The sequence below is a fragment of the Battus philenor genome, unplaced genomic scaffold, assembly GCF_028537555.1.
Source record: "Battus philenor isolate CCGP_79_NKW_IND1 unplaced genomic scaffold, ilBatPhil1.0.hap1 SCAF_26, whole genome shotgun sequence".
Taxonomy (NCBI): domain Eukaryota; kingdom Metazoa; phylum Arthropoda; class Insecta; order Lepidoptera; family Papilionidae; genus Battus; species Battus philenor.
In genome coordinates, this window is record NW_027181689.1 from 9,659,251 (window position 1) to 9,683,296 (window position 24,046).

At 34.0% G+C, this 24,046-nt stretch overlaps 1 protein-coding gene across 1 annotated transcript in view; it reads right to left on the reverse strand.

The window, feature by feature from the left end:
* Positions 1-249: 249 nt before the first annotated feature.
* The window catches only part of LOC137925269 (NACHT and WD repeat domain-containing protein 2), a 64,628-nt gene continuing 40,831 nt past the window's right edge, over positions 250-24,046 (reverse strand). Inside the window, exons 14-32 of the mRNA XM_068768695.1 lie at positions 23,849-24,018; positions 22,968-23,131; positions 22,568-22,731; positions 19,061-19,230; positions 18,524-18,743; positions 17,039-17,251; positions 15,986-16,046; positions 15,337-15,489; positions 14,395-14,582; positions 12,698-12,827; positions 11,695-11,804; positions 10,387-10,538; positions 9,580-9,798; positions 8,961-9,165; positions 6,601-6,745; positions 5,264-5,426; positions 3,463-3,594; positions 2,016-2,240; positions 250-394 (exon numbers count right to left, since the gene is read on the reverse strand). Coding sequence (XP_068624796.1) covers positions 250-394; positions 2,016-2,240; positions 3,463-3,594; positions 5,264-5,426; positions 6,601-6,745; positions 8,961-9,165; positions 9,580-9,798; positions 10,387-10,538; positions 11,695-11,804; positions 12,698-12,827; positions 14,395-14,582; positions 15,337-15,489; positions 15,986-16,046; positions 17,039-17,251; positions 18,524-18,743; positions 19,061-19,230; positions 22,568-22,731; positions 22,968-23,131; positions 23,849-24,018 — 3,129 coding nt within the window. The remainder of the gene's footprint in view (positions 395-2,015; positions 2,241-3,462; positions 3,595-5,263; positions 5,427-6,600; positions 6,746-8,960; positions 9,166-9,579; positions 9,799-10,386; positions 10,539-11,694; positions 11,805-12,697; positions 12,828-14,394; positions 14,583-15,336; positions 15,490-15,985; positions 16,047-17,038; positions 17,252-18,523; positions 18,744-19,060; positions 19,231-22,567; positions 22,732-22,967; positions 23,132-23,848; positions 24,019-24,046) is intronic.

Below are 24,046 nucleotides of genomic sequence, written 5' to 3' on the forward strand. Positions count from 1 at the left end.
TTCTATATTTTTTATTAAGTAGCGTAAGTATACTGGTAAATAAGTCAATAAGATGGACAAACGAGCTTATTAAGGTCATGGGAAGACGCTAGATGTAAGCTACCACTACTTTGAAATCTATGCGGGAGCCCCGTGTCTAACTATCACTATTCATCATGCCTGTGGACATCCTGGGATTAAAACGATGAAGGCGATGAAGAGAATGACATCAAATTTTGAAGATTCGATATGGAGAAGTTTTCGTATGATCTATTCATGAGGATCTACTATGTTTAGTATAGTGAGACATCCATCTTGTGATCCAAGAGCAACTGCTTTGCCGCCGTGCGCGCTTGCAACTCCAGTCACTTCAGCTGGAGCTCTATATTCAGCTACAGCACGTCCGTCGACAGTTCTGCAATTAGTTAAATTGGTTAGAATAACAATTCTGAGCACGTTTCACTTCGACATAATTTTAATTATTCGTTGCCTGATGTTTATCACCGATAAATGTTATTTGTCAGAAAATAAATCGCATTCCACTAGCCTTGTGAAAACACTTGGCTAAGTACCGAGGGCTTTGTCTGAATCTCTTTCTAAGTAAGAAAAGGACCAATATTTAGCCACTTCCGCACATACAATGGTAGTCGTGCAATGAAATGCACCGCCCGCCAGCCCGCTGATAAATGCGTATGCGGCAAACAATGCGAATCACACAACCGCCACCACCAAATTATTCAACACGTGTTTCACCCCTCCACGGGGCATCTTCAGGAGTTATGTTACACCGATTAGTGCCAAACACAGAGTATGAATCTCTTTCAGCAGATAAGCTTGAGCCCGGTGTTCCAGTTTGAGCAAATAAATTAGTTATTTTTAATTATTTGTGAGGTCGCCAGTCTTTTAAATTGTTCTAGTAGAAGGCCAATGTATTGCATGCAATGAGCCAAAAAGGGATCTGGGTTTGAGTTGAAAATCGACACGGTTCAACATTCAAGAATGCAATTAAAAGCCAAACTACTAAGACTGTGGCAAATGTTGGTTTATTTTAGTGCCAAAAATCAGAAAAGATTTGTTGCGTTTGTTTGCTCTCTTCTAAGATATCATCAAAGTGTTTGGTTTTAAACTATGTTAACTTGATGTAAGTGATTTAATGTACATTGTGGCTAAACCATGTTATAAAGTCGCGAATAATTGAAAGTCTTGTTGGTAGGTATAAAAAAGCGTCACTGGCGGCACACACGAAGAGTTATCGCTTAAACTATAGTACTCGGCGATAAATATTGCACATCGACCTTCGGAAAGAGACAATCGGCTATTTTCGGCTTCGTAGAGCACTATCTCTGTCCCACACTACCTATGTGACGTTTTGTCAGTTGTATTTCGTGCAATATTTATCGCCGGATACTGTAGGTAGTTTCGATCTTTTAAGACATTGTTAAGAGTGTTAGTAATGTAAGAAATTTCTCCGAAACCATGTTGCAACGTAAATTCCTTGGATAATTTAAGTTAGCGATGTTGGCAAAGCTCACGTGAAATATGATGAATGATATGCTGAAGTTTTCTCTGAGATCTAAATATATATATATGTACACTATGTCCGTGTAGTCGCGAGTATAAACGCTTAACATTTGAACCACCAAGATTGCGCATAAATTTAGTTTTTAACGCACGTATATACAGTATTAACTCCGTCCTACCACCCCCTGAGGAGATCTTGGCTACAGCAGTTTACTCCTAGATACCAAAGTTAGAGAAAAATGGAAAGCTTTGGAGGAAGCCTTTACCCTGAAGGGGTCCATACAGATTTAATATATATTATTAATTTTAAAGCTTTATTATTATTGTAATTATTATATACAGTATACTGTACATAATATTGTTAAAGCTTATTGAAAAAAATGAACTGTATAATATAGATGGCAATAAGTATAAAAGTAATTTAAGATAAGTCAATTAAGTAATTATTATGTTGTACATCACTTTTGTATATCAAAATGATAAAAAAAAAAAATAAGAAACATGTAGTGGGTTACCTAAAAACTCTCAAAGTTTTTCTTCCACTGTGATAATAGAAGACGTACTGGTCGGTGGAACTGAACATTGTGATGATAGAAAAAACGCCTTCAGCGGCTCGGAAAATCAGTTGCTGCGTTGAAGTACCCCTCTTCAATTCTATTAGGTCAAGTCCACCACGAGATGGCGCGCAAAGGCCAATTTTTCCGTCTCTAGTGCAGGCACCGTTCCAACGCGGCACGAATCTGAAAATACACACAATAATTATATACTAATTTATCAGCTTGATAAGTGAAATAGTAAAGCAAGATGAGAAGTTTCATTTAACCCTCTTTTATTGCATTTGTGTGCAATTTAACACTTGCATAAAAAGCCTGATTTAATGGTTTTTATATGTGTCGGATAAATAAATATTTAAAAAAATTATCACGTATCAAATATCACATCTTAATCGTATATATTGTTACGTATTGTTGATTCTGACTCGGAATGAAACACCACTGGTTCACAAGGATAAATACAAGAAATAAGAATAAATTCGAAACATCTAATTTTGGACTTCAACAAATTAGCAAATCTTACAAGTTTCATAAGGTATCTTAGGCCGTCATTATCCTTTTTTTAAATCTAAAATTAACAGTGTAATATTGAATAAATCTTGTTATAGCATGTAAAAGTTTTTGGTTGATTGAAATATATGGATCTTAATTTGTTGACTCATTTTCATGGTTAATATTATAATGTAATTATAACAAATTGTATTTCATTTAAATAGAGCAATTGTTATATTCTTAATCGGCTCTTCTCTATTGATCAGCATTTAGGGTCAGTGATAGCTTAGTACTTAATATTAAATAATCAACGATTCAAAAGTGCATATAAATTTCTATTTGAACAAAAATATGTAAAATTTGAATGCAAACGAAGTTTCCGAGTTTATGGACCTGGAAGCAAAAAGAGATTAATGCAAGCCGCTTCTATCCGGTCCTATTTGATATCGAAGAAGATCTATGTCCAATAGTGGATGAGTTCGACAATGACGACAATGTTGGTGTAATAACTAAAAATAAATCGATCTGGCGAATACGGCTATCACCACAGATACTGGCATACAGCCTGAGGATGGCAATATAGAGAAGGAATGAGGAAGTGGTCACCCGAATCATATTTTTAAAAACTGGATATTGTAAGGCGTCGTTTTAAACTAACAAGATGCCAATGATTTAAAAAAAAATCATAACAATCAGTTGCTTTTACTTAGTTTTAAATAGTTTACGATTTAAGTTAGTAAATAGTTTAAGAGAAAAAAATTCCGAAATATAAGTCGTAATTGTAAAAATAAAGGCACGGACGCTAATATCAATAGAATATAGATAAATAATAATAATAATAATAAATAGTGCTACAATGATTACGATATTTCGATATTAAGATTCGTGGAAGAGACATTTTACAACTTTTACAAACCTGACGTGACGTTTAGTTTTGATGTCAATAATACCAGCTTTATCATTTCCTACCACACCAACCCAGTGTGGCTTGTGAGGCAACGCCACTATCGACTGCATATCTTTGATCCCGCTGTTCTTTATTGCGATCCTGTATTTTAATTTGAATACTTGAATGTAATATATTACCACAACAAATAATGTATCACCAGCTCATTTTACATCTATAAACAATGTTTTGTTACTAAAAAGTCACAACAAATCAAGAACTATACATTCTTAACACGTTCACTGCGGCTTGAGGTCGATTCAGCCTCATGGTAAACTTTGCACTGGTGCGGCGCGTAAAACTCGTGTTTTCTCTCTAGTGCGGCGGCTGTTTACACTCAACCGCATGACAAAGCCAAATATAGCTTTCTTTATGTCTGCGAGGCATTGACTCAATATTGTAAAAAAATATTGATGAACATGAGGCAGAAAAGGCCTCAACCGCACTACCAGGAAATTCAGCTTGAGGCTGATTCGACCTCAGCCGCACCAGCTGAAAGTTCTTCGAAATTGGGCCCGCAGTGAACGTGTTAAAGTACTACAAATCAGTTGAATATTTATGTTTATTGGCCTATTAATATAGGAAGAAAATGATCTCAAACGACGAAGTCGATATTGAAAATGATGTTTGACCGTAAATAAATTCTGATTGGTTTTAAATTGTATTTCTAAAATACAGCATAGGACCAATATCTGGTTTTCTTAACAGACTTTATTTGCCTAAAGAACAGGGAGAGAGCTGCTGAACTACCCTTGTTCACGCTGATCTCCAGGCACTAACACTAAAAGTACCTCAATGCCGACCTCGTGCAGTTCCGAGTTACCTAACGCTTCCTTTGGTTATTTATCTACTAAATAAATTAGCTCATTAGTTAAAGATATACACATCATCGAAAATTGGCACAGTAGGCGTAGCACAAAGCACGGCAAACTATCTAAAAAAGGATGACTATCCTTAGTACTGAGGGATGTAACGCAGAGAGGAGGATTTATTAACTAACAACGTTATAAGACCAGGCTCTCGCTGTCGCTACTTCTGGCGGGGATATTAGCTATGATCACAGCGAAGCATGGGGTTCTAAGATTCTTTTATCCCATTGGAAATCTATATCTAGCAGTGGACAGACTACAGCAGAAATTTTTCTGTAGCTTTTGATTAAGGTATAGTCCATTTATGCTAACTTATTTAACTTCAACAAAGTGTAACCGATGGCAGTTGAAACGTAAAGGTTCTTAAAGGAAAGATCACGGATCGTACCATCGTTTCAGCCAAAAGACACCAACTGTAAGGCATAATCTCGATCGCTACTTTGACTCATCTTGCGCTGCCCGCATCTAGTGACTATCTGCATCCTTTACTATATCCTCGGTTCACCTAGTTGGGCCTATTTACGCTGTATCTCAGTAGAGATCACTTGCCGGTGCAAGTGGATGCTACTCTAGAACTTTCCAACTCTAACAGACAAGCAATTTTTTTGTACTACGTCGGTGACCATGATTCTTCTGCGGACCTCCTCGTTTCTAATCTCGCGTCGAAATTCCGAGCATAGCTTACGCAAATGCTCTGTGGGTAACCTTGAGTCTTAAGAGATCTATATGTCATCACCAGCAATACACACTAGTTAAAGACTTAAGTATTACGGTATTTTGGACGGAAAGATGTTTCGAATGATCTTTTGATAACTGTGGAAATTGGTAGAATTATCCAAGAATTTATTGAAGTTATATCAAAATAGTTATCAGATGATTTGAAATTACTTTCGTTTAAATACCTGTGTAAACGGGTACCAGTGCGAGCATGGAATACATGTAGACAATCTTTGGAGGATTTGTCTATTCCTGGCGCAACAATGTGATGTTCATCAGCTGATATCACTGCAGATCTGTATAACGTACCCCTTAGCTCGTATTCTGCGGTGTAGATCCTTTCACCATCTGGTTTAATGAAGGTAGGTCCTTATTAAAATTATGTACGGGTTATATCTGCGTTGGACGGTATAGAAAGCATGTTATTCAATTAGTGGTGAATATCTATTTGTCTTTAGTAAAATGTCGTTCAATCCTGGTTCTTGTTGAGAAATGTTATTTTATTAAATATATAAAGATTTATATCCGCCATTTTAAAATGTGTGTAATAAGCGCAAATAATAAAACACGTCTGTGAGACTGAAAATTGACGGTAATGTAGTTATTAAAGGTTTTACATATTACACTATCCCACTCCCATCATAAATGTACTTCTTGATATATATATATATATATATATATATATATATATATATATATATATAAAATGAATCATACAACTTTTCTTCCAATATTCCTCAGTGCCTTAAGAGGGAGTTTCACGATAATTGTTTATTTTCTGTGAAACACGGCCTCTTACTTCGGATCACACTGGTAAGATCAAAGTTGGTCAAGGCATAGGGAGGGCTATGTTTGGGAAATCAAAAATAAAGAGATCCGTAGATAAACGAAAGTACCCGGCATAACTTATCGGATTGGCAAGTTAAAGTGGGAGGTGGCAGGATACATAGCGGACAAAACTTGTGCGAAAACCGTAGATCGAGATGCGCACCGTACTACATCATCAGCATCATTTAAACCGTATGAAGTCCACTAGGACCGGCTGAAAGCGGTCTGAGTTCATCATCTTTCAACGGTAACAAGAAGGTCGATTGTCCATCTTATGAGAGGACGTTCAATATTGCCCTTACCAGTACGTGGTTTCTACACCAGAAACTTCATGCCCCGGCGGACATCTATTTCACGCGCTATATGGGCAGCCTATTGCTACTTTGATATATCAATCTGTTTAGCTACTATATGTTTTTTTACTTTGGTTCTTCTATGCATCTACTTGTAACTGATTTTATCCCGCAGAGATAACAGCAAAGCCATTTTTATAGACTGTAAGCTTGCTAGTGAAGCCTTTAGTAAAAGACCATGTTTCTCTGATGAAAGTTATAGCTTGTAACATATATTTGTGAGGCACTGATATAGTAACATAAAATGTATGATTGTGATTTTTTCGTATAAATACTTAGATTATTTATCTACATCGATAAATTTATTATTCGAAGTTATCAATGTGGTCTAAATGACTTACCTGGAATTGTTCTTGCCACAATTACTGCCACTGTTAAATTGTCAACATTGTCAATTGGTACTTCCATAGAGATGGTGATAAACTTTGATCCGTCTTCCAATAAAAGCACTTGCTTTACTACTTTTTGCTCTTCTTTGAACACCACCTGTGTAAATAAAATTGGATACAAAACTTCTGGGACTCTTTCGTAGTCTTTAGATGAAAGTTTATTTTTCTTTAGCTAGCTACGTGACTAAAACAAATCTGAATGGCGTGGTGGTTACGTCGTCCGGTAACCGAGCTCTTGGGAATTTTCTTGATGTAGAACGTTTTATGAAAGACCGGACATTGTACACAAAAACGTGTTCAATGAAGTTTATTAATGTTTTACAATATTCATGGGATTTTGTGATTGGCTTATCTGGCGTTACTTTATAGAAAACAATTTTGAATTTATACGAATGTGCAGCAGTATCCAAGTAGTAGAGGAGAGTTGAGACTGATACTTGCAATCGTAGGTCGTGGATTCGATTCCCAGATTACAATTAATAATTCATACTTTCTACTTTAATGATATAGAATTGCTCAATTCACACACAAGTTTTCAGAGTATGCGCAACAGCGTCCTCTGTGTACTATAAAATCACACTGCGATCACCAACCCGCCTACCAAGTGGTACGATTATGGTATATCCCTCCGTAGACATCTTTAGGGAATGCTTATACCTTGAAGTGGGCATCTATGGACTAAAACGGTAGTGATACGGTAATGTATTTAAAAAATTGTTAAAAAATTCACGTAACTAAAAATTTGGTTGTAAATTCGAATATGAAAAATGATGACCAAAAAAATAAGTTGCAAAGTCATTTTTGAAACACATTAAAATTATACAATTACGCATTAGAAATTCTGATGCACGTGCTTATTTCATGTGTGTAGAAAATTATTTATACAATGATAAAAGAAAAGAAAGAATACATGTTAAGACCAAACGATTATTATATATAAAACAAAACATTAAAAATATATGTCTACGCTTCTGTTTAGGACCTGCATAACGATATATGTTTATTTGTTATTTATTAAATTTTTCATTACGTCTTTGCCAAGTTAAATTAAATTCATACTAAACCTGTGCAATAAATAGACCTTACATAAAATTATTCGTTTTAGTAAAGTAATATTAATTCCGTCTTTATTTAACACGTTTTAATTGCACGTCTGCTTTTAACTTCGGACTTTTCAATGTTTTTAAATCGTAGTAAATATCGGATTACGTAATTTTGTAATATATTCTATTTTAAGACTTATACAGTACCCGGCAATAAATATTGCACATGGATCTTTGGAAAGAGACAATTTAAAAATGAGACATATATATAATAAAAATAAAAAAATAATAATTTTAATTCTCATTTATTTCCAATTTACTATCTGTGCTTTTAAAAATAAGTATAATAGTGTTTATTATGTACTGTTGTAAATTTCCTAAACGATTAAATACGTAATCATAATGTGAACAGGTTTTTTTATTTTATTTTACCCCAACCTAAAGCAACCTTTTATAGAAAAATTGGTGTATTTTATACAAATAATAAAAATAATTATCAAAAGATGCAAATGATACTTGTTTTAACAGCTCTTGATAGATACCAGACTGTTTGTATTTCGTGCGACAGAGATAACGCTCTACGAAGCTGAAATTAGCCGATTGTCTCTTTCCAAAGGTCGATGTGCAATATTTATCGCCGGGTACTATACATACATGTTAGTGGTTTAAGAATTTTGGATGAATACGTATCATTAGAAAAAGTCTAATATTGGAGATAGCTAATATATAAAGCTAATCAGTTTATTTTGACATGGCACTCGTTATTGGGGGCCCTCTCATTCGTCCTATCGTATTTGGGACAGAGAATTTATTTAGCAATATTTTTTTCATTTGTTACTATTTTATTTTAGCTCTCCTGCCTCATCTTTCACAATCTCTATTGCTACATACTCTTTCATCCATCACATTTTCTTTTCTCCTCTCACTTTAATCCACAATCCTTACACGCACTGAAGGATAAAAGGAAGAAATAAAAGAAATTGAGAAGAATGAAAGTGAGTGTAAAATAAAGATAAAACCATGAAAAAATTATTTGTAAATAAAGTCCCTGTCCCAAACAAAACAGGGGTACGAGAGGCTCCCAATAGCGGGGGCCATAAAAAAAAATCCTTACACGCATCGCTAATCTTCCTTCACCATATTCTTTAATATCATTTAGTTTACAATTTAAAATTCCTCATTACTGTTTCTTATTTATATAATTTTCTTAATATATCCGACCTTATACTTTTAATAATGTAAAATAAGGTATATATATTAGATACAAACCTGTTGTTCGGCAATATCCCAAATCACGACGTTCCCAGATTCAGCTGTTACCACATTATCACCTGTCGGTGTTATGACTGCGTGAGTCACGATTGCACCGAGAGGAGCATCAGCCAGCTGCGCCAGGAGTCTTCCAGTGCTGGTGTCCCACAGACCCCAGCAACTCCGTGTAACAGTAACTGCAAGCTGTTTATCCCGTGCTAGGCTGAAACGGATGAAATATTATTATTAGATTTATAAAAATTCAGGCATATAACATCACGTAAGCCGTAGGAAGTTCAGTGCGGGACGCAAGCTTCACCAGGGACCTTAGGATCGGTTAGAAGTTTTCAGCGTCTTTTCATGACTTTAAGACGGTCTTCTATCGTTGTTATGATCACCACTTCAGAACTTACAGGCTGTAGCAGCTTTTCATAGTAATCGTTAATGTTGTATTATTTTTTTAAAATAATCATTAATCTCATTTCAGCGATAGGTCTTATTCTACTGAACACAAGCCTCCTAGATAGGATCGGTTTAAAGCGGCCTGAATCTAGAATCTTCCAATGACTTTAAGTCCTCTGTCCTCCTTCGAAAATATTTGTATTTTTATAACAAATTCTTTATCGAGTAAACTGACCTTATGGAATCAATGGGCAGCTCTTGTCGATCGATCTTGTGAACTTGCTCAAAGATATTATCAATGTTCCAAATCTTCACGGTGCGATCAATGGATGAGGTAATCACATTGTTCCAAGCACCGATCGTTAAGGGCTCCAGTTGAACGATTCTCCCGAAGTGGGCGTCCAAGATCTTTATCAGCTTCGTCGTTTCTAAACTCCACACGTACAAGCTCTTTCTGAAATGTTAAAGATGGATACAATCGAAATACAGGTTGATTGGTTGTATTGCAATTGGTTGAGTAAAATCTGTAAAGGAGTGAATGTATAGCTCATTGGATGACAAATGCTATATATCCAAATACGTAACTTTTCAGAAGAGATGCGAAACTAAATATTGGAAAAAAAAAGTTTTCACAATTCTGATTGATACATATTAAAATTATTGTTTATTATACATAATTTCACAAGGCCCCATGTCATTCAATCAATGTAATTTTCGTGCTAAAAGGGAAAGATATATATATATATATATATATATATATATATATATATATATATATATATATATAAATATGCAGTCATAATATTTTTTAACTAAACTTTTGCCTAAAATAGTATCTAGACCTCACAATAAAAACTGCAAGTACATCTCTATCTTTCCCTTTTAGCATGAAAATTACATTGATTGAACGTCATTACCCTATACAAATAACCAACAGGATATATTGCTGTAAAAATAACGACATAGATTAATCGAAATGTACTATAAGCTGAACCTAAAAGTGGGAATTATATCCCAGCATCAAATTCATGACTAATAATACCTGACTCCTGCCACAGCGTAGGTGTTATTCTTGCTAATCATGAAGGAATTGGACTGGGTCATCTTAGTGGAGATGTTGCGAATGGTGTGAGGCAGATGTAGCACTATGCCTTCCTGCCGGAGATCCTTCTCCGAAACCACATCTGTTTTCTCCTCCTGAAAAGCATGTATACAAAACGATGAACAGCGCAAAACTTAGGTTAGGAGAGAATCTTGGTTTTACGTGTAATTATAACACACATTTGGCTTACAAGGTAATAGCGTAATTATGCGTACTCCGAGGGATGGAAGGCGATGCGTGAATGTAGCGTAAATGAATGATGAGAGTGATAGGAAATGCGAAGAATGAAAGAGGGGATAAAGAGAGAAATTGTGAAGTATGAGAGAGAGAGAGGATGAAAATGTGCAGGTCTATATCCCCGTTTCAAAAATAAGATGAGAGAAAAGGAGACCCCAATAACGTCGGCCATTAAAAAACTCATATTAGGCTTGTCTTTTTTTTCGAATCCTAGGTTAAAATCTTTACTTTGTTAAAAAGATCCTTATATAAATTTTTATATCGATCAATACTATGAAAACTTTAAAACTACAAAACACAAGTACAAAAATTTGAATAATAATTGTAGGTGTAAAAAAAATCCTTAAAAAATAAAGTCTAATCCAAAATTTCCTTTTCTCATATCTATACTTCATCAGTGTGTTTAACTGCAAGCGTTTTTGCACTGATTACCAAAAAACCTATATTCCGTTTCAGCTGTAGGAAATCCATTGTTAAATACATGCCTCTCCATGGAATTTTAACGTTACTGGTTATATAACACATAAAGAAACGAACTGTGTTATATTAATAAGAATAATAAGAAAATAAAAACTAGAAATAAATGAAAATGTCAATTTTAAAATAAATTCGTAATATATAAGAAAGTGATAAGACAAAAATAGAGCAACATAGAAACATAATACCTGAAAATCCGATGAGGGAAAGCGACGAAAGCGAGGTGAAGTATAAAAGGAACAAAGAATAGAAAGGAATGAAAGAATATGTAAGTAAAAAGAGACGAAAGAGTAATTGACATTAAGATGGAAGAAAGATGAGGATGTAAATAAGGAAATTATTGTTGTTATAATATCCCTGTGTACACAAGACATGAAAAGTACGAAAGGCCCCAAAAAATCAGGGAACATTTAAAAAGAAATGTGACTGGTTGAAAGTGATCTGTATCCAGCGTCCTTAACAAGATATCTTTCCAAGGTGGGTCAACTTAAAACTTACTAAAGCCTTAAAATATTTATCTGAAAATCGTCTTACATTTTCATCCTCTTTTTTCCCACTTTCTTCTTCGTCCTTCTCCTTAATGTGGTTTGCTCTTGGAAAAGTATTGCAGAAATCCCATACAACAAAACTATAGGTTGTTGTTGCTAAAATAAATATAAGTGTTATATTAGAGATAATTTTACTCGATGCATTACGATATGATATGGGATCTAACTGTCTCGGAATTAGTCCCGTCAGTCGAATCCAAGTATACCTTCATACTAAAATATTTACTGAAGAACCATCTATTTGTGGCGACTCTCTTGCCCATTTAACAATTCAATGTACCTAAACGCCAAACTAAACGTCTGGGAGATCACACCTTCACGCGCACTAGTTGTACACACGACCCGCATTAGAAATATCTCTCTGTTCGATTGTATCGTGGATCTATGTAACATAATACATGTCATCATACATCCACTATACTAGTTTCATAGCACTGAAGCTAGTCTAGACTTTATTAACATCACATTATTCAAAACTAGACAATAATACAAAACTTCAACATCATCACCTCAGTCATAAGACTTCAACATCTGGAAAAAGACTTCCCTTATAGATTTTCAGAAGAACTGGTTGGAAGCGGCGTGACTTTAGCTTTTTCTGACTACCTAAACAGAGTTATCTGTCCACCTTATGAGTGTTCGTTCTACGTTCCACTCTTACCGATTCATGGTCTCTATTCAAGTACCTTAACCAAAATTGTTGTGAATTGTTATTTATCTCTTATTACTGGTGATGTAATTTTTAACAAATTTAACTAAGCATTACGATTGCTACCACAATAAGTATATAAACCCAAAATTTTCGCATTCTTCAGATCAAGGAACATATAAGTAATGGTACTATAGAAGATATTTTAACGACGGTGCAAATATCACATCATATTAAAATTAGTTTCTTCTTGGCAGATAAGTGAATAAAATTTTTCTCAGAGATTGTACTCTTAATTGGTACATCGCGTTGATATCCATTCAGCCTAATTATTTTTTACCGAGTAACATTCGATCCTTTTTTCCTCGTTTTAGTTGCAGCATCGCCTCTGCAGTATCTGTTTCACGATGACGAAGTTCCTCAACTTTATCCCAACATTTTTCCTCTTCATTTAGTCCAAAGACAGATATCTGGAAAATTTAATTAAGCATAATTAATTAAAGAAACCAATTGCCATAAAGGAGTTTCGTTAATATTTATTTCGTTTTTCAAAACCAAAATATGCTTATGAACACTGGCAAGATTCGGCAATCAGAATTGTTGTTTGATCGAGATTTTTGCATTTGATACGAAAGAAAAAAGGATAATGGTTCTACAGTTACTGAAGATGGACCAAAAAAAAAACCATCGGAGAAGGCAAATGCTTGTCCATCTATATCCATTTGGATAAGGTATATCGAGATGACAGGTATTTAATAAATCCACTTTTCATATATATACATCGAAATTATCACCTTGATTATCTACTTCTTCATTATTACTCACATCAGTTTTCTAATTGTACAATTAAAACTATATTACAAAAGTAGAGCTGATATCACGAAAGTCATACTAATTACATTTATGTAATTAATACCATTAAATTAAATAATCAATTTCCACCCCTATCTGGTTTGTGACAGGGTTGATTATTATCTTTACTAATTCTCGTCTTTTTTATTTTCACTCTCAGCTGTCATCCTTCACATAGTCTATTATTCTATTCTTTCAAACCACAATTCAATCTCTCTTTCTTTTTCTGATTGCCATTCGTTCATCGCCTCATCCTTTTCCCTCGTTTCTCAATTTTTACAAAAAAAATTAACATTCGTTTTTTATTTTTACATACTATTAATAATATCATACTCACACAAATAATCGATTAAATAAAGAATCTAATAGCTGCAACTTAAGTAGACATTGCAACTACGTTTTTTATGTCATAACAGTGCTGTGATACAAAGGGGAATACCTTTGACGCTTATTAACTTGTTAAAAAAGTCAATTAAATATAATCGTCATTTCAGCTGTAGAATTTCCAATAAGACCACAGTAGGAGGCTAAATATAAGGACAGAAGCAGCTTAACTCCAAAGTCTTCTGATAAACTTAATCTGCGATTCAATAATTATTTATTCATATCAGCCGCTAGACGCCCATTGCAAGACAGGCTTCTCTCAACGATTGACTCTATGATTAGCACTTGATTATGTCATCGGTTCACTTATTTCGGGGCTTACCCAGGATACGCCTACCTGCTCGTATTCGCTTTTCAAGAACCTTTCAGCCACAACATCCATCAGCTGCACGAGTGATGTGCCAAATCTACTGCCAGTTCAGACGACATATAACCTTATGTAAGCTGTTATACTTCCTCGTAATGAATAAAATAGAAACTAAATTAAAAAATATGCTAGATAATTATTATAAGTATTTTAATGAATAATCTAGAATATATTAATATAATTATTAATGTAATATTATTAGCAACGAAGGCTTTACTTTTCATTGACATATTCCAAGGCATTTTATATAGGAAGAAAGATTTAGCAATCGTAGTAGTACTTGTGTTAAAGAGATCTACGTCTAAATTTTGGCAAATGATGTTAAAGTACCTCTTTGCTTGCACGAGGAATATGGGGGGATTTGGAAGGGAGGGTTTAACCTGATTTACACGAGGTTCTAAATGATTAGTTGCTTTGTAATAAATAATTATCACCTGGTATCCTCTTCCAGGGTCACTACTGTATAGTTTCGTCCAGTTCTTATTCAGAGCAACAGCACCTCTGCATCTTAAAGGCTGCATCCATATTCCGTTCTTGCAAAAGTGAACCAGTAGTCTATCTTCGTCAAGATCACCACTCCACATTATGAGGACAAAATTCTCCAAGTCTCTGAACTCCATGGCTTAGCGAAAAGAAATTTAATATTTTAGTCTATGATCACATTGTTTTTAATACGCTTCAGAACTGATGACAGAAAGAAAACATATTTATCTGTATCTAATTATACATCTATATTGCCAGCAAATTAAAAAAAAATCTTATGACATCTGATAAATTTTGACAGATGAAGGTTATTGAACTTGTTAAGCAGTTGTATTCATTAAAGTTTTAGAAGTAAATTCGAGTGTTTTCTTGTGAGCATCCCACATACATATACACAACTTAGAAATTTCCACCTATATACTAACTCATCACGATATCTCTAGAACTATATGACATAAAGTTTTGTAATTTATTATGTATATTTATTTTACTATGCAAAGATCAGTTAAGAAAGTATTTTAAGAAATATTACGCGTAATGGACGCCGAGGGAATGTATATTATGTTCACGAAGTAGGCGGGTGACAGCTGGTAATAACATAAGCACAATAGGCGGTTTTATCACTCAAAATAAATTGTTACAGACAGATACAATGCGGAAATAGAAGGATAAATAGCGTAAGTCGACGTTGACTGTGTACGGGATATTTAATAATTTTTTAACTATTTATCATATGTAAAACACTTCTGCGAGCTACATCGGTGATCTTTGTTCCTTTGCTATTCATGTATGCTAATAATAAATACATTAAAATTCATAATTACGAATGCAATTATGAATAAACAAGAAGGTGTTATATATTATGAATGTTAATAAATTTGTGATATCATTACATAGAATTTCCCAAGTGACGTCATCATAAGGAGCAGAGTCAGGCACCGACACAGTTTCCTCATGCTCTCCTCTCATGTTATACTGCACCCAGGAGTGTGGTCCGTAGATGAACATGTGATGGTTTAAGACATACACTCCACGGACGGTTTCACCTAAAATTATACCATTGATTCCAGAATAATTTATTTATTATATAGGAAGTATCCACAAACCAGCTGCGTAGATCATCACCCTGTCTCTACAATACGATGAACACGCATAATTACATATATACAAAGTAAGAAAAGGACCAATATATCGCTCCTTCCGCACATGCAATCGTAGTCGTGCAATAAAGTGCACCGCTCGCCAGCCCGCTGATAAATGCGCATGCGACAAACAATGCGAATTACACAACTACCACCGCTAAATCACTCAACACGTGTTTCACCCCTCCACGGGGCATCTTCAGGAGTTATGTTACACCGATTAGTGTCAAACACAGAACAGGACTCTGCGCTCTCAGTACGACTACGACTGCATGTGCGGAACTATATATTGGTCCTTTTCTTACTGAGGATGGACTTCCGCAAAATAACACCTGATTCCATTAAATACATATATACAATTTTGAGAAGTTATGAATCTGATTTATCATATATTACTTGCCTTCATCGAGGGGATTTTCGATGGTCACGTATTCACTGGTCAGCATATTGAGCAACATAGACTGTAATAAAAACAAATAATAACAAAATTATTTCTTTTATTTAGACTTTACTGTACACAAAAAAATGTACAAAAATACATTCATATAAAGAAGCATCCTTAACTTAGAATATATTGAAAAGCTTGTATACGTAAAATGAATATATATAATAAAGGCCTTTTCTCTTAGTCACGCTTTAATTGGAGGACGACTTTACTGATTTTATTCACCATTTTATATCCTTATAATTTGTAGAAGATTCTTAGTTATAAACAAAACATAATTGCGTATAAATTTTCAGAGAACAAAATGAATATAGAAACTTTTTGCATTTGACAATTCGCTTTGAAATTATCGCGTTTCATAATTCAGGCGTTGCAGATTTAAGTCATATCATCGTCATATTATTTTACCACGACAGTACTTATCGATCACAAAACTAATGTATTTATTTCATATTTAATCAAAAATTAAAATGATCATTCTAGAATATGTAGCACCGATTAGAATCAGGCCAATAGCTTCTGGTGGTTAGAACTTTGTCGAGACATCTAGTTTAATATATGAACTGAATATATTTCTTTTTATAGTTTAGATACTATTGAATAAGGACTATACAAGGAGCAAAAAAGCGATTTCTATTATAATGTATAGGACTTTAAGGTAGAACAAAATACTATATAAGAACTTAATAAACGTAAATAGAATTAAGGTTAACAATGAATACAAGAACATAGGAATAACTAAATCAAATAATTCTCTGTGCTTGGCACTAATCGGTGTAACATAACTCCTTAAGATGCCCCATGGAGGGGTGAAACACGTGTTGAGTGATGTAACGGTGGTAGTTGTGTAATTCGCATTGTTTGCCGCATGCGCATTTATCAGCGGGCTGACGGGCGGTGCACTTTGTTGCACGACTACCACTGCATGTGCGAAAGTGGCTAAATATTGGTCCTTTTTTAACTTAAATCATGTAAATAACTATTCGTTTAGTTTAAAAAAAATCTTACCACAGAATTATTGGTGGATGCTGCAGCCCACTTGTTATCAGGTGAAAGCTCCAGATTCTGCATGATACCCTCCAGTTGTGGGCAAAGGTCGCGGGCTAGGTCAGAAGTGGACAAATCCCAGGAGATCACTCGACTAGAGATAGATACCACGTACCGTTTGTCAGAGCTCAGACGGAACGCGAACACAGCGAACTGGTGGCCTTCTAGAGAATACTGTGAACAAAAAACTTCGCTTATTAGGTCTCTTGCTTCCCTTAGAAATCTCATAACTATATTTATAGTAAAAGGACATCGCGTAGCATTTAATCGGATATTAATTTGATTCTAGATTCTATCATATTAAAGTCTTTTTCCCTAAAACCCTTAGTAATATTATTGATTATATATAAAAAATGAAAGACTTTGTAATACAGAGACAACCATATCACTAAAACATGAAGATAGGTTTGTATGTCTTTAAAGGGTATATATAGCTCGTTTATTGAACGAAAAGCTTTAGAGATTTTACATTTATTTCTAATCACCTTGTATAAAGTGATCTCTCTGAAACTTCTATACTATATTATCATCACGTTACCTATTATTTCTGAAACAATAAACTTTTTGGATAGGGTGTACTATACATTAACAGATGGCAAATGAGCTATACAATCAACATAAAAGCTTTTGCACCAATAATAAATTACCATAGTAAGTCTTTTCATAAATATTGTTACAAAGAAATACAGAATTTTCTATTGTACATATAATTTATTACAATTACGGTGTGTTGTTTTAATATATAAATATAAAACCTTTAAAATATATAAGAGTTAATTCGAAATGGTTACAGTTGGCTGCAAATTTAAAAGTAATAATTTGTATATTTTTAATTATAACAGGATATGCAGATATATAAGGTTACAAAATTTAAATCAGTTTTTAGAACCATTAAAATATTATTAGAAGATGATTTAAAATGTATCATGATGTTTTTGAAACGACTTTTTCAACATTTTCATTATAGTTATATATATATATATATATATATATATATATATATATATATATAACTATAATGAGATATATGATTTCTTTTTGATTCCTTGGTTGTACCTTTCGGTGTATTTTATAATAAAACAGAATAGATACAAGGTGAAAGAAGGAAAAGTACCCATTTCAAGCTAATATAATGAAAAGGACATTTGAATAGGTAATATTACGAATGTGTTGCATACATATACATAGTACATGGTATACGTACGAGTACTTCAACGTATGTATATTATTTATTTATATCTTGCAAGCAGTGAAACATAGGGGCAACAAACATATTTACTTAAAAAACGAAGATAACATAAATAATAAAAACGTGTGTATATATATATAAGTGTGTGTGTGTGTGTGTGTGTGTATGTATGTATTTGAATATATTATTCAATAAACTAGCTACGTAACAAATTTTAATTTTATCCTTTATACCATACAACAACAGTTTAGTCATACCTTCAGTGGACCACCAGGAGTATGCAAACAGTGATGAGAAGGCAGCAATGCGCAGTGATTCTTTCCCACATCATGACACTGTTTCAGAAGCGATGCTACAGCTGGATTCTGTGAAGCTTCAGGCAAAAGTCGACCGACAAGTTGAGGCGCTAGCATATCAGGATAGACACCTAGAATTGCCCCACCCAGACGAAGGGCGTCAGCAACTAGCATTAACTCTCTGAAATCATTTATAATCATATATTAATTACGACTGTTTATTGTTTAAATAAGTATAAATGTTGATGTTTTTTTTTTAATTATAACTATGAAAACTTTTAAATAAACTTGTTTTTTTATATTATTTTATTGTTATTTATTCTAGGTATTAGATAATAAATTAAAATATAAATAAATTAAAAAAATTCTAGCCTCCAAGTATTTTGTGAGAAATCCGCACTAAAATATTCAAAGTATGTAATATAGTTGTAAAAAAATGTAATAAAAACTCACTATGATACGTTTTATGAAACGATAATTTTGTGTACAATAACTTACCTTACGGCGTCTTTACTGACATGTAGTTTTGCATCCTCAAAATCAGCTAACACAGCCTGCAATGGACAGCAGTTCAACTTGGCGTGTAGCCATTCGTAGTTGAACAATACTTCTGCGTAAAGGTCAGTGAATCGCTTCGATCGTACTAAATGAAAAGGCAATTCTCCAAACTGTAAAGATGAAATATTTATATTGTTTTAATATATGGATTATAGAAGAAGTATGAAAACTAAACCAGTGTTCTTTTTTAAGAATTAAACGAAAAATTAATAGAAATTAAAACAAATAAAGCAAAGGGCTGAGTCTTGTAGTCATAGGTCGTGGGTATTTATACTTTGTGCATTTTAAGGTATATTATACTTTGTGCATTGATTATATAGGATTGCCACTGTTCTCGAACAAGTTTCAAGAGAGGCAGCAGCGTCCCCTGCGTGTCGTAATATCGCGATGCGATCGCCAACATGCCTGCCAGGCATGGGGTTTTTAGTGTATCCCCCATAGATATCTTTGGGGAAGTTTTATACCTTGTAATTTGTATATAGCCTGAAAAGACGAAAACAATTAAAGGTAGATATTTATTACGCGCAAATATAGACAGACACAGTATCTAGGCCAGAAATAAATTTATGTGTACATATATTTCTAATATATAAAGTTCTCGTGATACGGTGTGCGTGATTGAACTCCTTCGAAACGGCTCGACCGATTTTCGTGAATCTTAGCGCGCATATCGGCCAGGGTGGAGAATCGGACAACATCTATTTTTCATCCCCCTTGTGTTAAGGGTGGTCCACCCCCTAATTTTTTTATTTTTCAGTCAACATTTTTTGTTTTTAATTTTTTTATGATACAGCTTACAAAAATACATACAACCATTTTCATTCCTCTACGATCAACTCCTATTTTTTATTTGTTTTTTTATATTTCCTATAGATAACATACATGGCAAAACAACGTTTGCGGGATCAGCTAGTATATATTTATAACACTTATGCGAGTTTTATATAACATTTTTACAAGTTTGTTTTAATACAGTATTCGTCGCTCACGTGATGCTCCAAGTGAAGATCTGACTCGTTAGCAAGTGCGGAAGTACGTCAACAGGTTCCATAACAAACAATCCGTGGAGGCTTACCTGTATGTCAAGGAACCCGGTATAAAGCAAATATAAATCTACACATTACGATTTATTCTCAATTAGAAATAAATTATTGAAATTAAATCAACGTACAACTTTTAAGAGAGCTTAGTATTACATACACACTAAATGTTAAATGGAATATTGTATGGAATGTGACATGATCTAAATAATGCCCATATTTGGCATCTTGTAGAAATAAATAATTCTAACTGTACCTTCTTATGTTTATGGATCATGCATTAATTGCAACTCTTGTATTTAATATTCCACACTTGCATTCGTCACTGACTTTGTTCGACAATATTGAATATGAAATCGAATTTATTAGAAAATTTCTAGCGTATTATATCTGACAAAATGATAATTTGAACATATCTGTGAATCTCATTTTAGGACTTTCAATATACAGGTTTGAGTACTAATATTGTAATCTAGGTCTGGAAAAATAGGTGTTCTGTTAATCTAATAGGAATTATGTATAAATCCTAGTATATTTACAGTTAATATATAATTATTAATGTAATTACACTAAACTATTTTTTGAGCAATAAAAGAAGAGTTGTCACTTAAGCCAAAAGTTCCGAACCACTTGAAACATTGTTATGCTCTTAAAGTAATTTTAAAAGATTTATCAAAACTTTGTTGTATTGGAAGTGTATTGTAAGCACCTAAATTATGTCAGTGAGACTATTTGTTCGTCACATTTCATGTATTTATTATAAACTGACCATCGCTTGCTCCGCGTGGTCCGTGCTACCTTTTCAGGGAGTAATTTCTTAAATTGCATTCTTGATCATTTTATATGCCAAAAAATATGTTCTAGCTAAATTTTATACCACTAAGAAGTATAGTTTGTAAATATGCTTTAATGTGAATGTCTCCTAATTTCACCTTGGTAATAGTTTCAGCCTATCGATACCCTTATAGCTGGTGTCGATACCATTATCGCCATGTTTTGCAGGCGAGTTTGAAACCACAGATAAAAATAAAATTCGCAGTTTACAATAAGACCGCCCATTATACAATTATATTCCTATTTCGTCTGATTTATTTTCTCTTCACGTACAATAAATAGTACATAAATCAAATATAAAAATTGTAACTAATTTATAATTGCCCATAGACGTGTACCGCAAGGCATATATCTTGCCCAAAGTTACCCGTGGGGATATATCCTTGTGGTATAACCATAATCGCCACGCTTGGCAGGCGGGTTGGAGACCGCAGTGTGGTATTATAGTACGCAGATGACGCTGCTGCCCATCCTCTGGAAACTTCTTTGTGAGTAGTAGCAATCGTATATAATTAATGCACAAAGTGTGAATTATATAAAATTGTATCCCGGGCATCGACCCCGCGACATACGATCGCATGTCTCAGTCCTCCATCGCTGTGCTACCTTTACCCTTTACTTGGCAAAAATAATATTTGTACCAAATTGTAATCAAGCCTTATAGGTTATGGAGCCTATGGTTACCTGTGGAGGTATCGTGATGTGTCTAATATAAATTTAAATTTCTTATGTTTATGTGTAGACATATTGTCAAGTATTTTTATTTATAAGCAAATCTATTTATGTACCAATATTACATTTTTTAAACCATCAATTGTATGTGATACATAATAATAAAGAGCTGCATATGATTCTGAAATTGAAAGCCTTCCATTTACGGTTGACTTTTTATGTATATATTTCACTATTCATCTTATTATTAATAAACTTATAATTTAATTTTCCAGATTTCCAGATTTATTTATAAATAAACGATATTAATTTATCAAACTTTATTTATTGAATTTTATTATTATTTTAGTCAATATATAATTAAATTTTGTTTATTATTTAATTTAATTTTGAATTATATATTGAACGAAATTACCTGGTTGGTGTAAAAATCTCCGATTTGTGTATACAAACAAAATCTTTTTTACACATACACAATGATTTAATTTTTATAGATAAAGATATAGTAAGTGTTGTGTTGCTATAAAGCAGGTATAAAATTAATCTTATATTGCATTCGTTAATCTCGATTCGGTATGCGACGTTATATGGTACAGATTAAAAAAAAATAAGAATAATTTGATTCATATTGCGGAGCATAGTAAAAAGAAATAGAAAATAATTGTATCGGTTCAACGTGTGATAGAATAATTAGGCTAATTCTGTTCTTCAAGAGTTCTAAGAACTAAAAATAAGTGACAATAATGTGATGAGTTTCACCACTAAAACTGCGAACTTTACAGCATACTTAATATTGTTTAATGTTCCTAGTGCTGTTATATTTGATACAAAACAGATGAAGTATATGAATAATTATTTTGTACATGCGGCTGTTACTTTTTCAATAATTTATAAACATTACCTTCCTGAGATTATATCTCTTGGACGATCCATCAGCAGACGTGAACACGAGCGGTTGAAGTGGAACTTTCCTATCTGCAACACCTTCTTTATCCGCCAAGTTAAAACGGTGCCGTTGGATCTCTGTATACTTAAAAGGCTTCGGTATTCCACCGCCCCAAATGCCTGTAAATGTTTTGATTGAACCATATAGTATTCTAAACTAAGATATAAATCTATTCTTGAGCTAGCGGAATAGATAATGCGTTTTAAAGTTCTAAAAATACCATTTGTATACATAAAACAATGAAGTACAAAAATATTACATAAACGCCATAACAAAAAATCAATTATTCGAGTTAAGTTAGTTTCCAATTTATTATCTCAGTGATATTACCGTGGGGTAAATAAATCTCTCTTACCTAAGTAATAATCGGCGATCATAGAATGAAAGTACATCGCCATGTTCATATTCTTGAAGTATCTCTCCCTGGCCGTGTCTCGAAACTGTCTGTGATACCAGTTCATAACAGATACGCCGTCGGCCTCGCGTTCTGATAGGTAATTAGGTAGATCATTGCGGATTCTATAAGTAGAGAAAACTTGTCAACGAATCGGCACATGAGGTAGTCGTGTATTGATCCATATATTCAAGACTTCTTCAATCATTCAAGATTTTTTCATACTATATTATTTACGACTATAATCGTCGGATGCAACTCCCCCATTGAGAAGCTTATTTTAACCTAATAAATTTGGTACAGACGACTTCATCTACATATTTTTCATATAAAGAAAAGAAGTCATTTCCGACACAAGCATTGTAATCGGCCACGCCTTGAAAACCTTACTCCAACCCCTACAAACGCTCCAGAACTCTTTCAACCGGATCGCTATCGGCGCGGAGTGGTTCCAGCGTAATATATATTCCACAGCGACGTCAAACTCTCTACGGTCCAAGAATTTAAGGCTTGCTCATAGATCTACTTTAGTCTGCTTTTCTATGAAATGATTTGGGCGGGAGAAGCCTGTCACTACTTCCTCCCTTTATTACCTTTATTTATTTTCAATATTACGTCACGTCTATCGAATCGTGTTCAACATCAGCTACAGCCGTCGGATGCAGAAGTGATCAGCCCTGGCCACTGTTATGTAAGACGAACAATTCTTCAAGCTACCTCGCAGACCGGGGTTCCCCTGCGGACCCCTTCTTTCGGACTCAACCTTGAAGCTCCAGCACAGTCTTTCTCCATTACTCTCTGAGTGACTTTAATTACGTAAACTAAATAACGAACATATATACCTGGTCCATAATAATGGTGGGATTCTCCTAACCGGTGGAAGGTGATATTGGTAGACATCATCGAGCACCTTATCATCCAGCGATATCAGATCCTCGAGTTCCGTCTCTGAAAGACCACTTCGAGCTGCTGTTATATAAGCTAAGGCGTGGAATACCAGAAGACGTCCATGCTAGAAGAATTAGAAGAAAACTCCTATT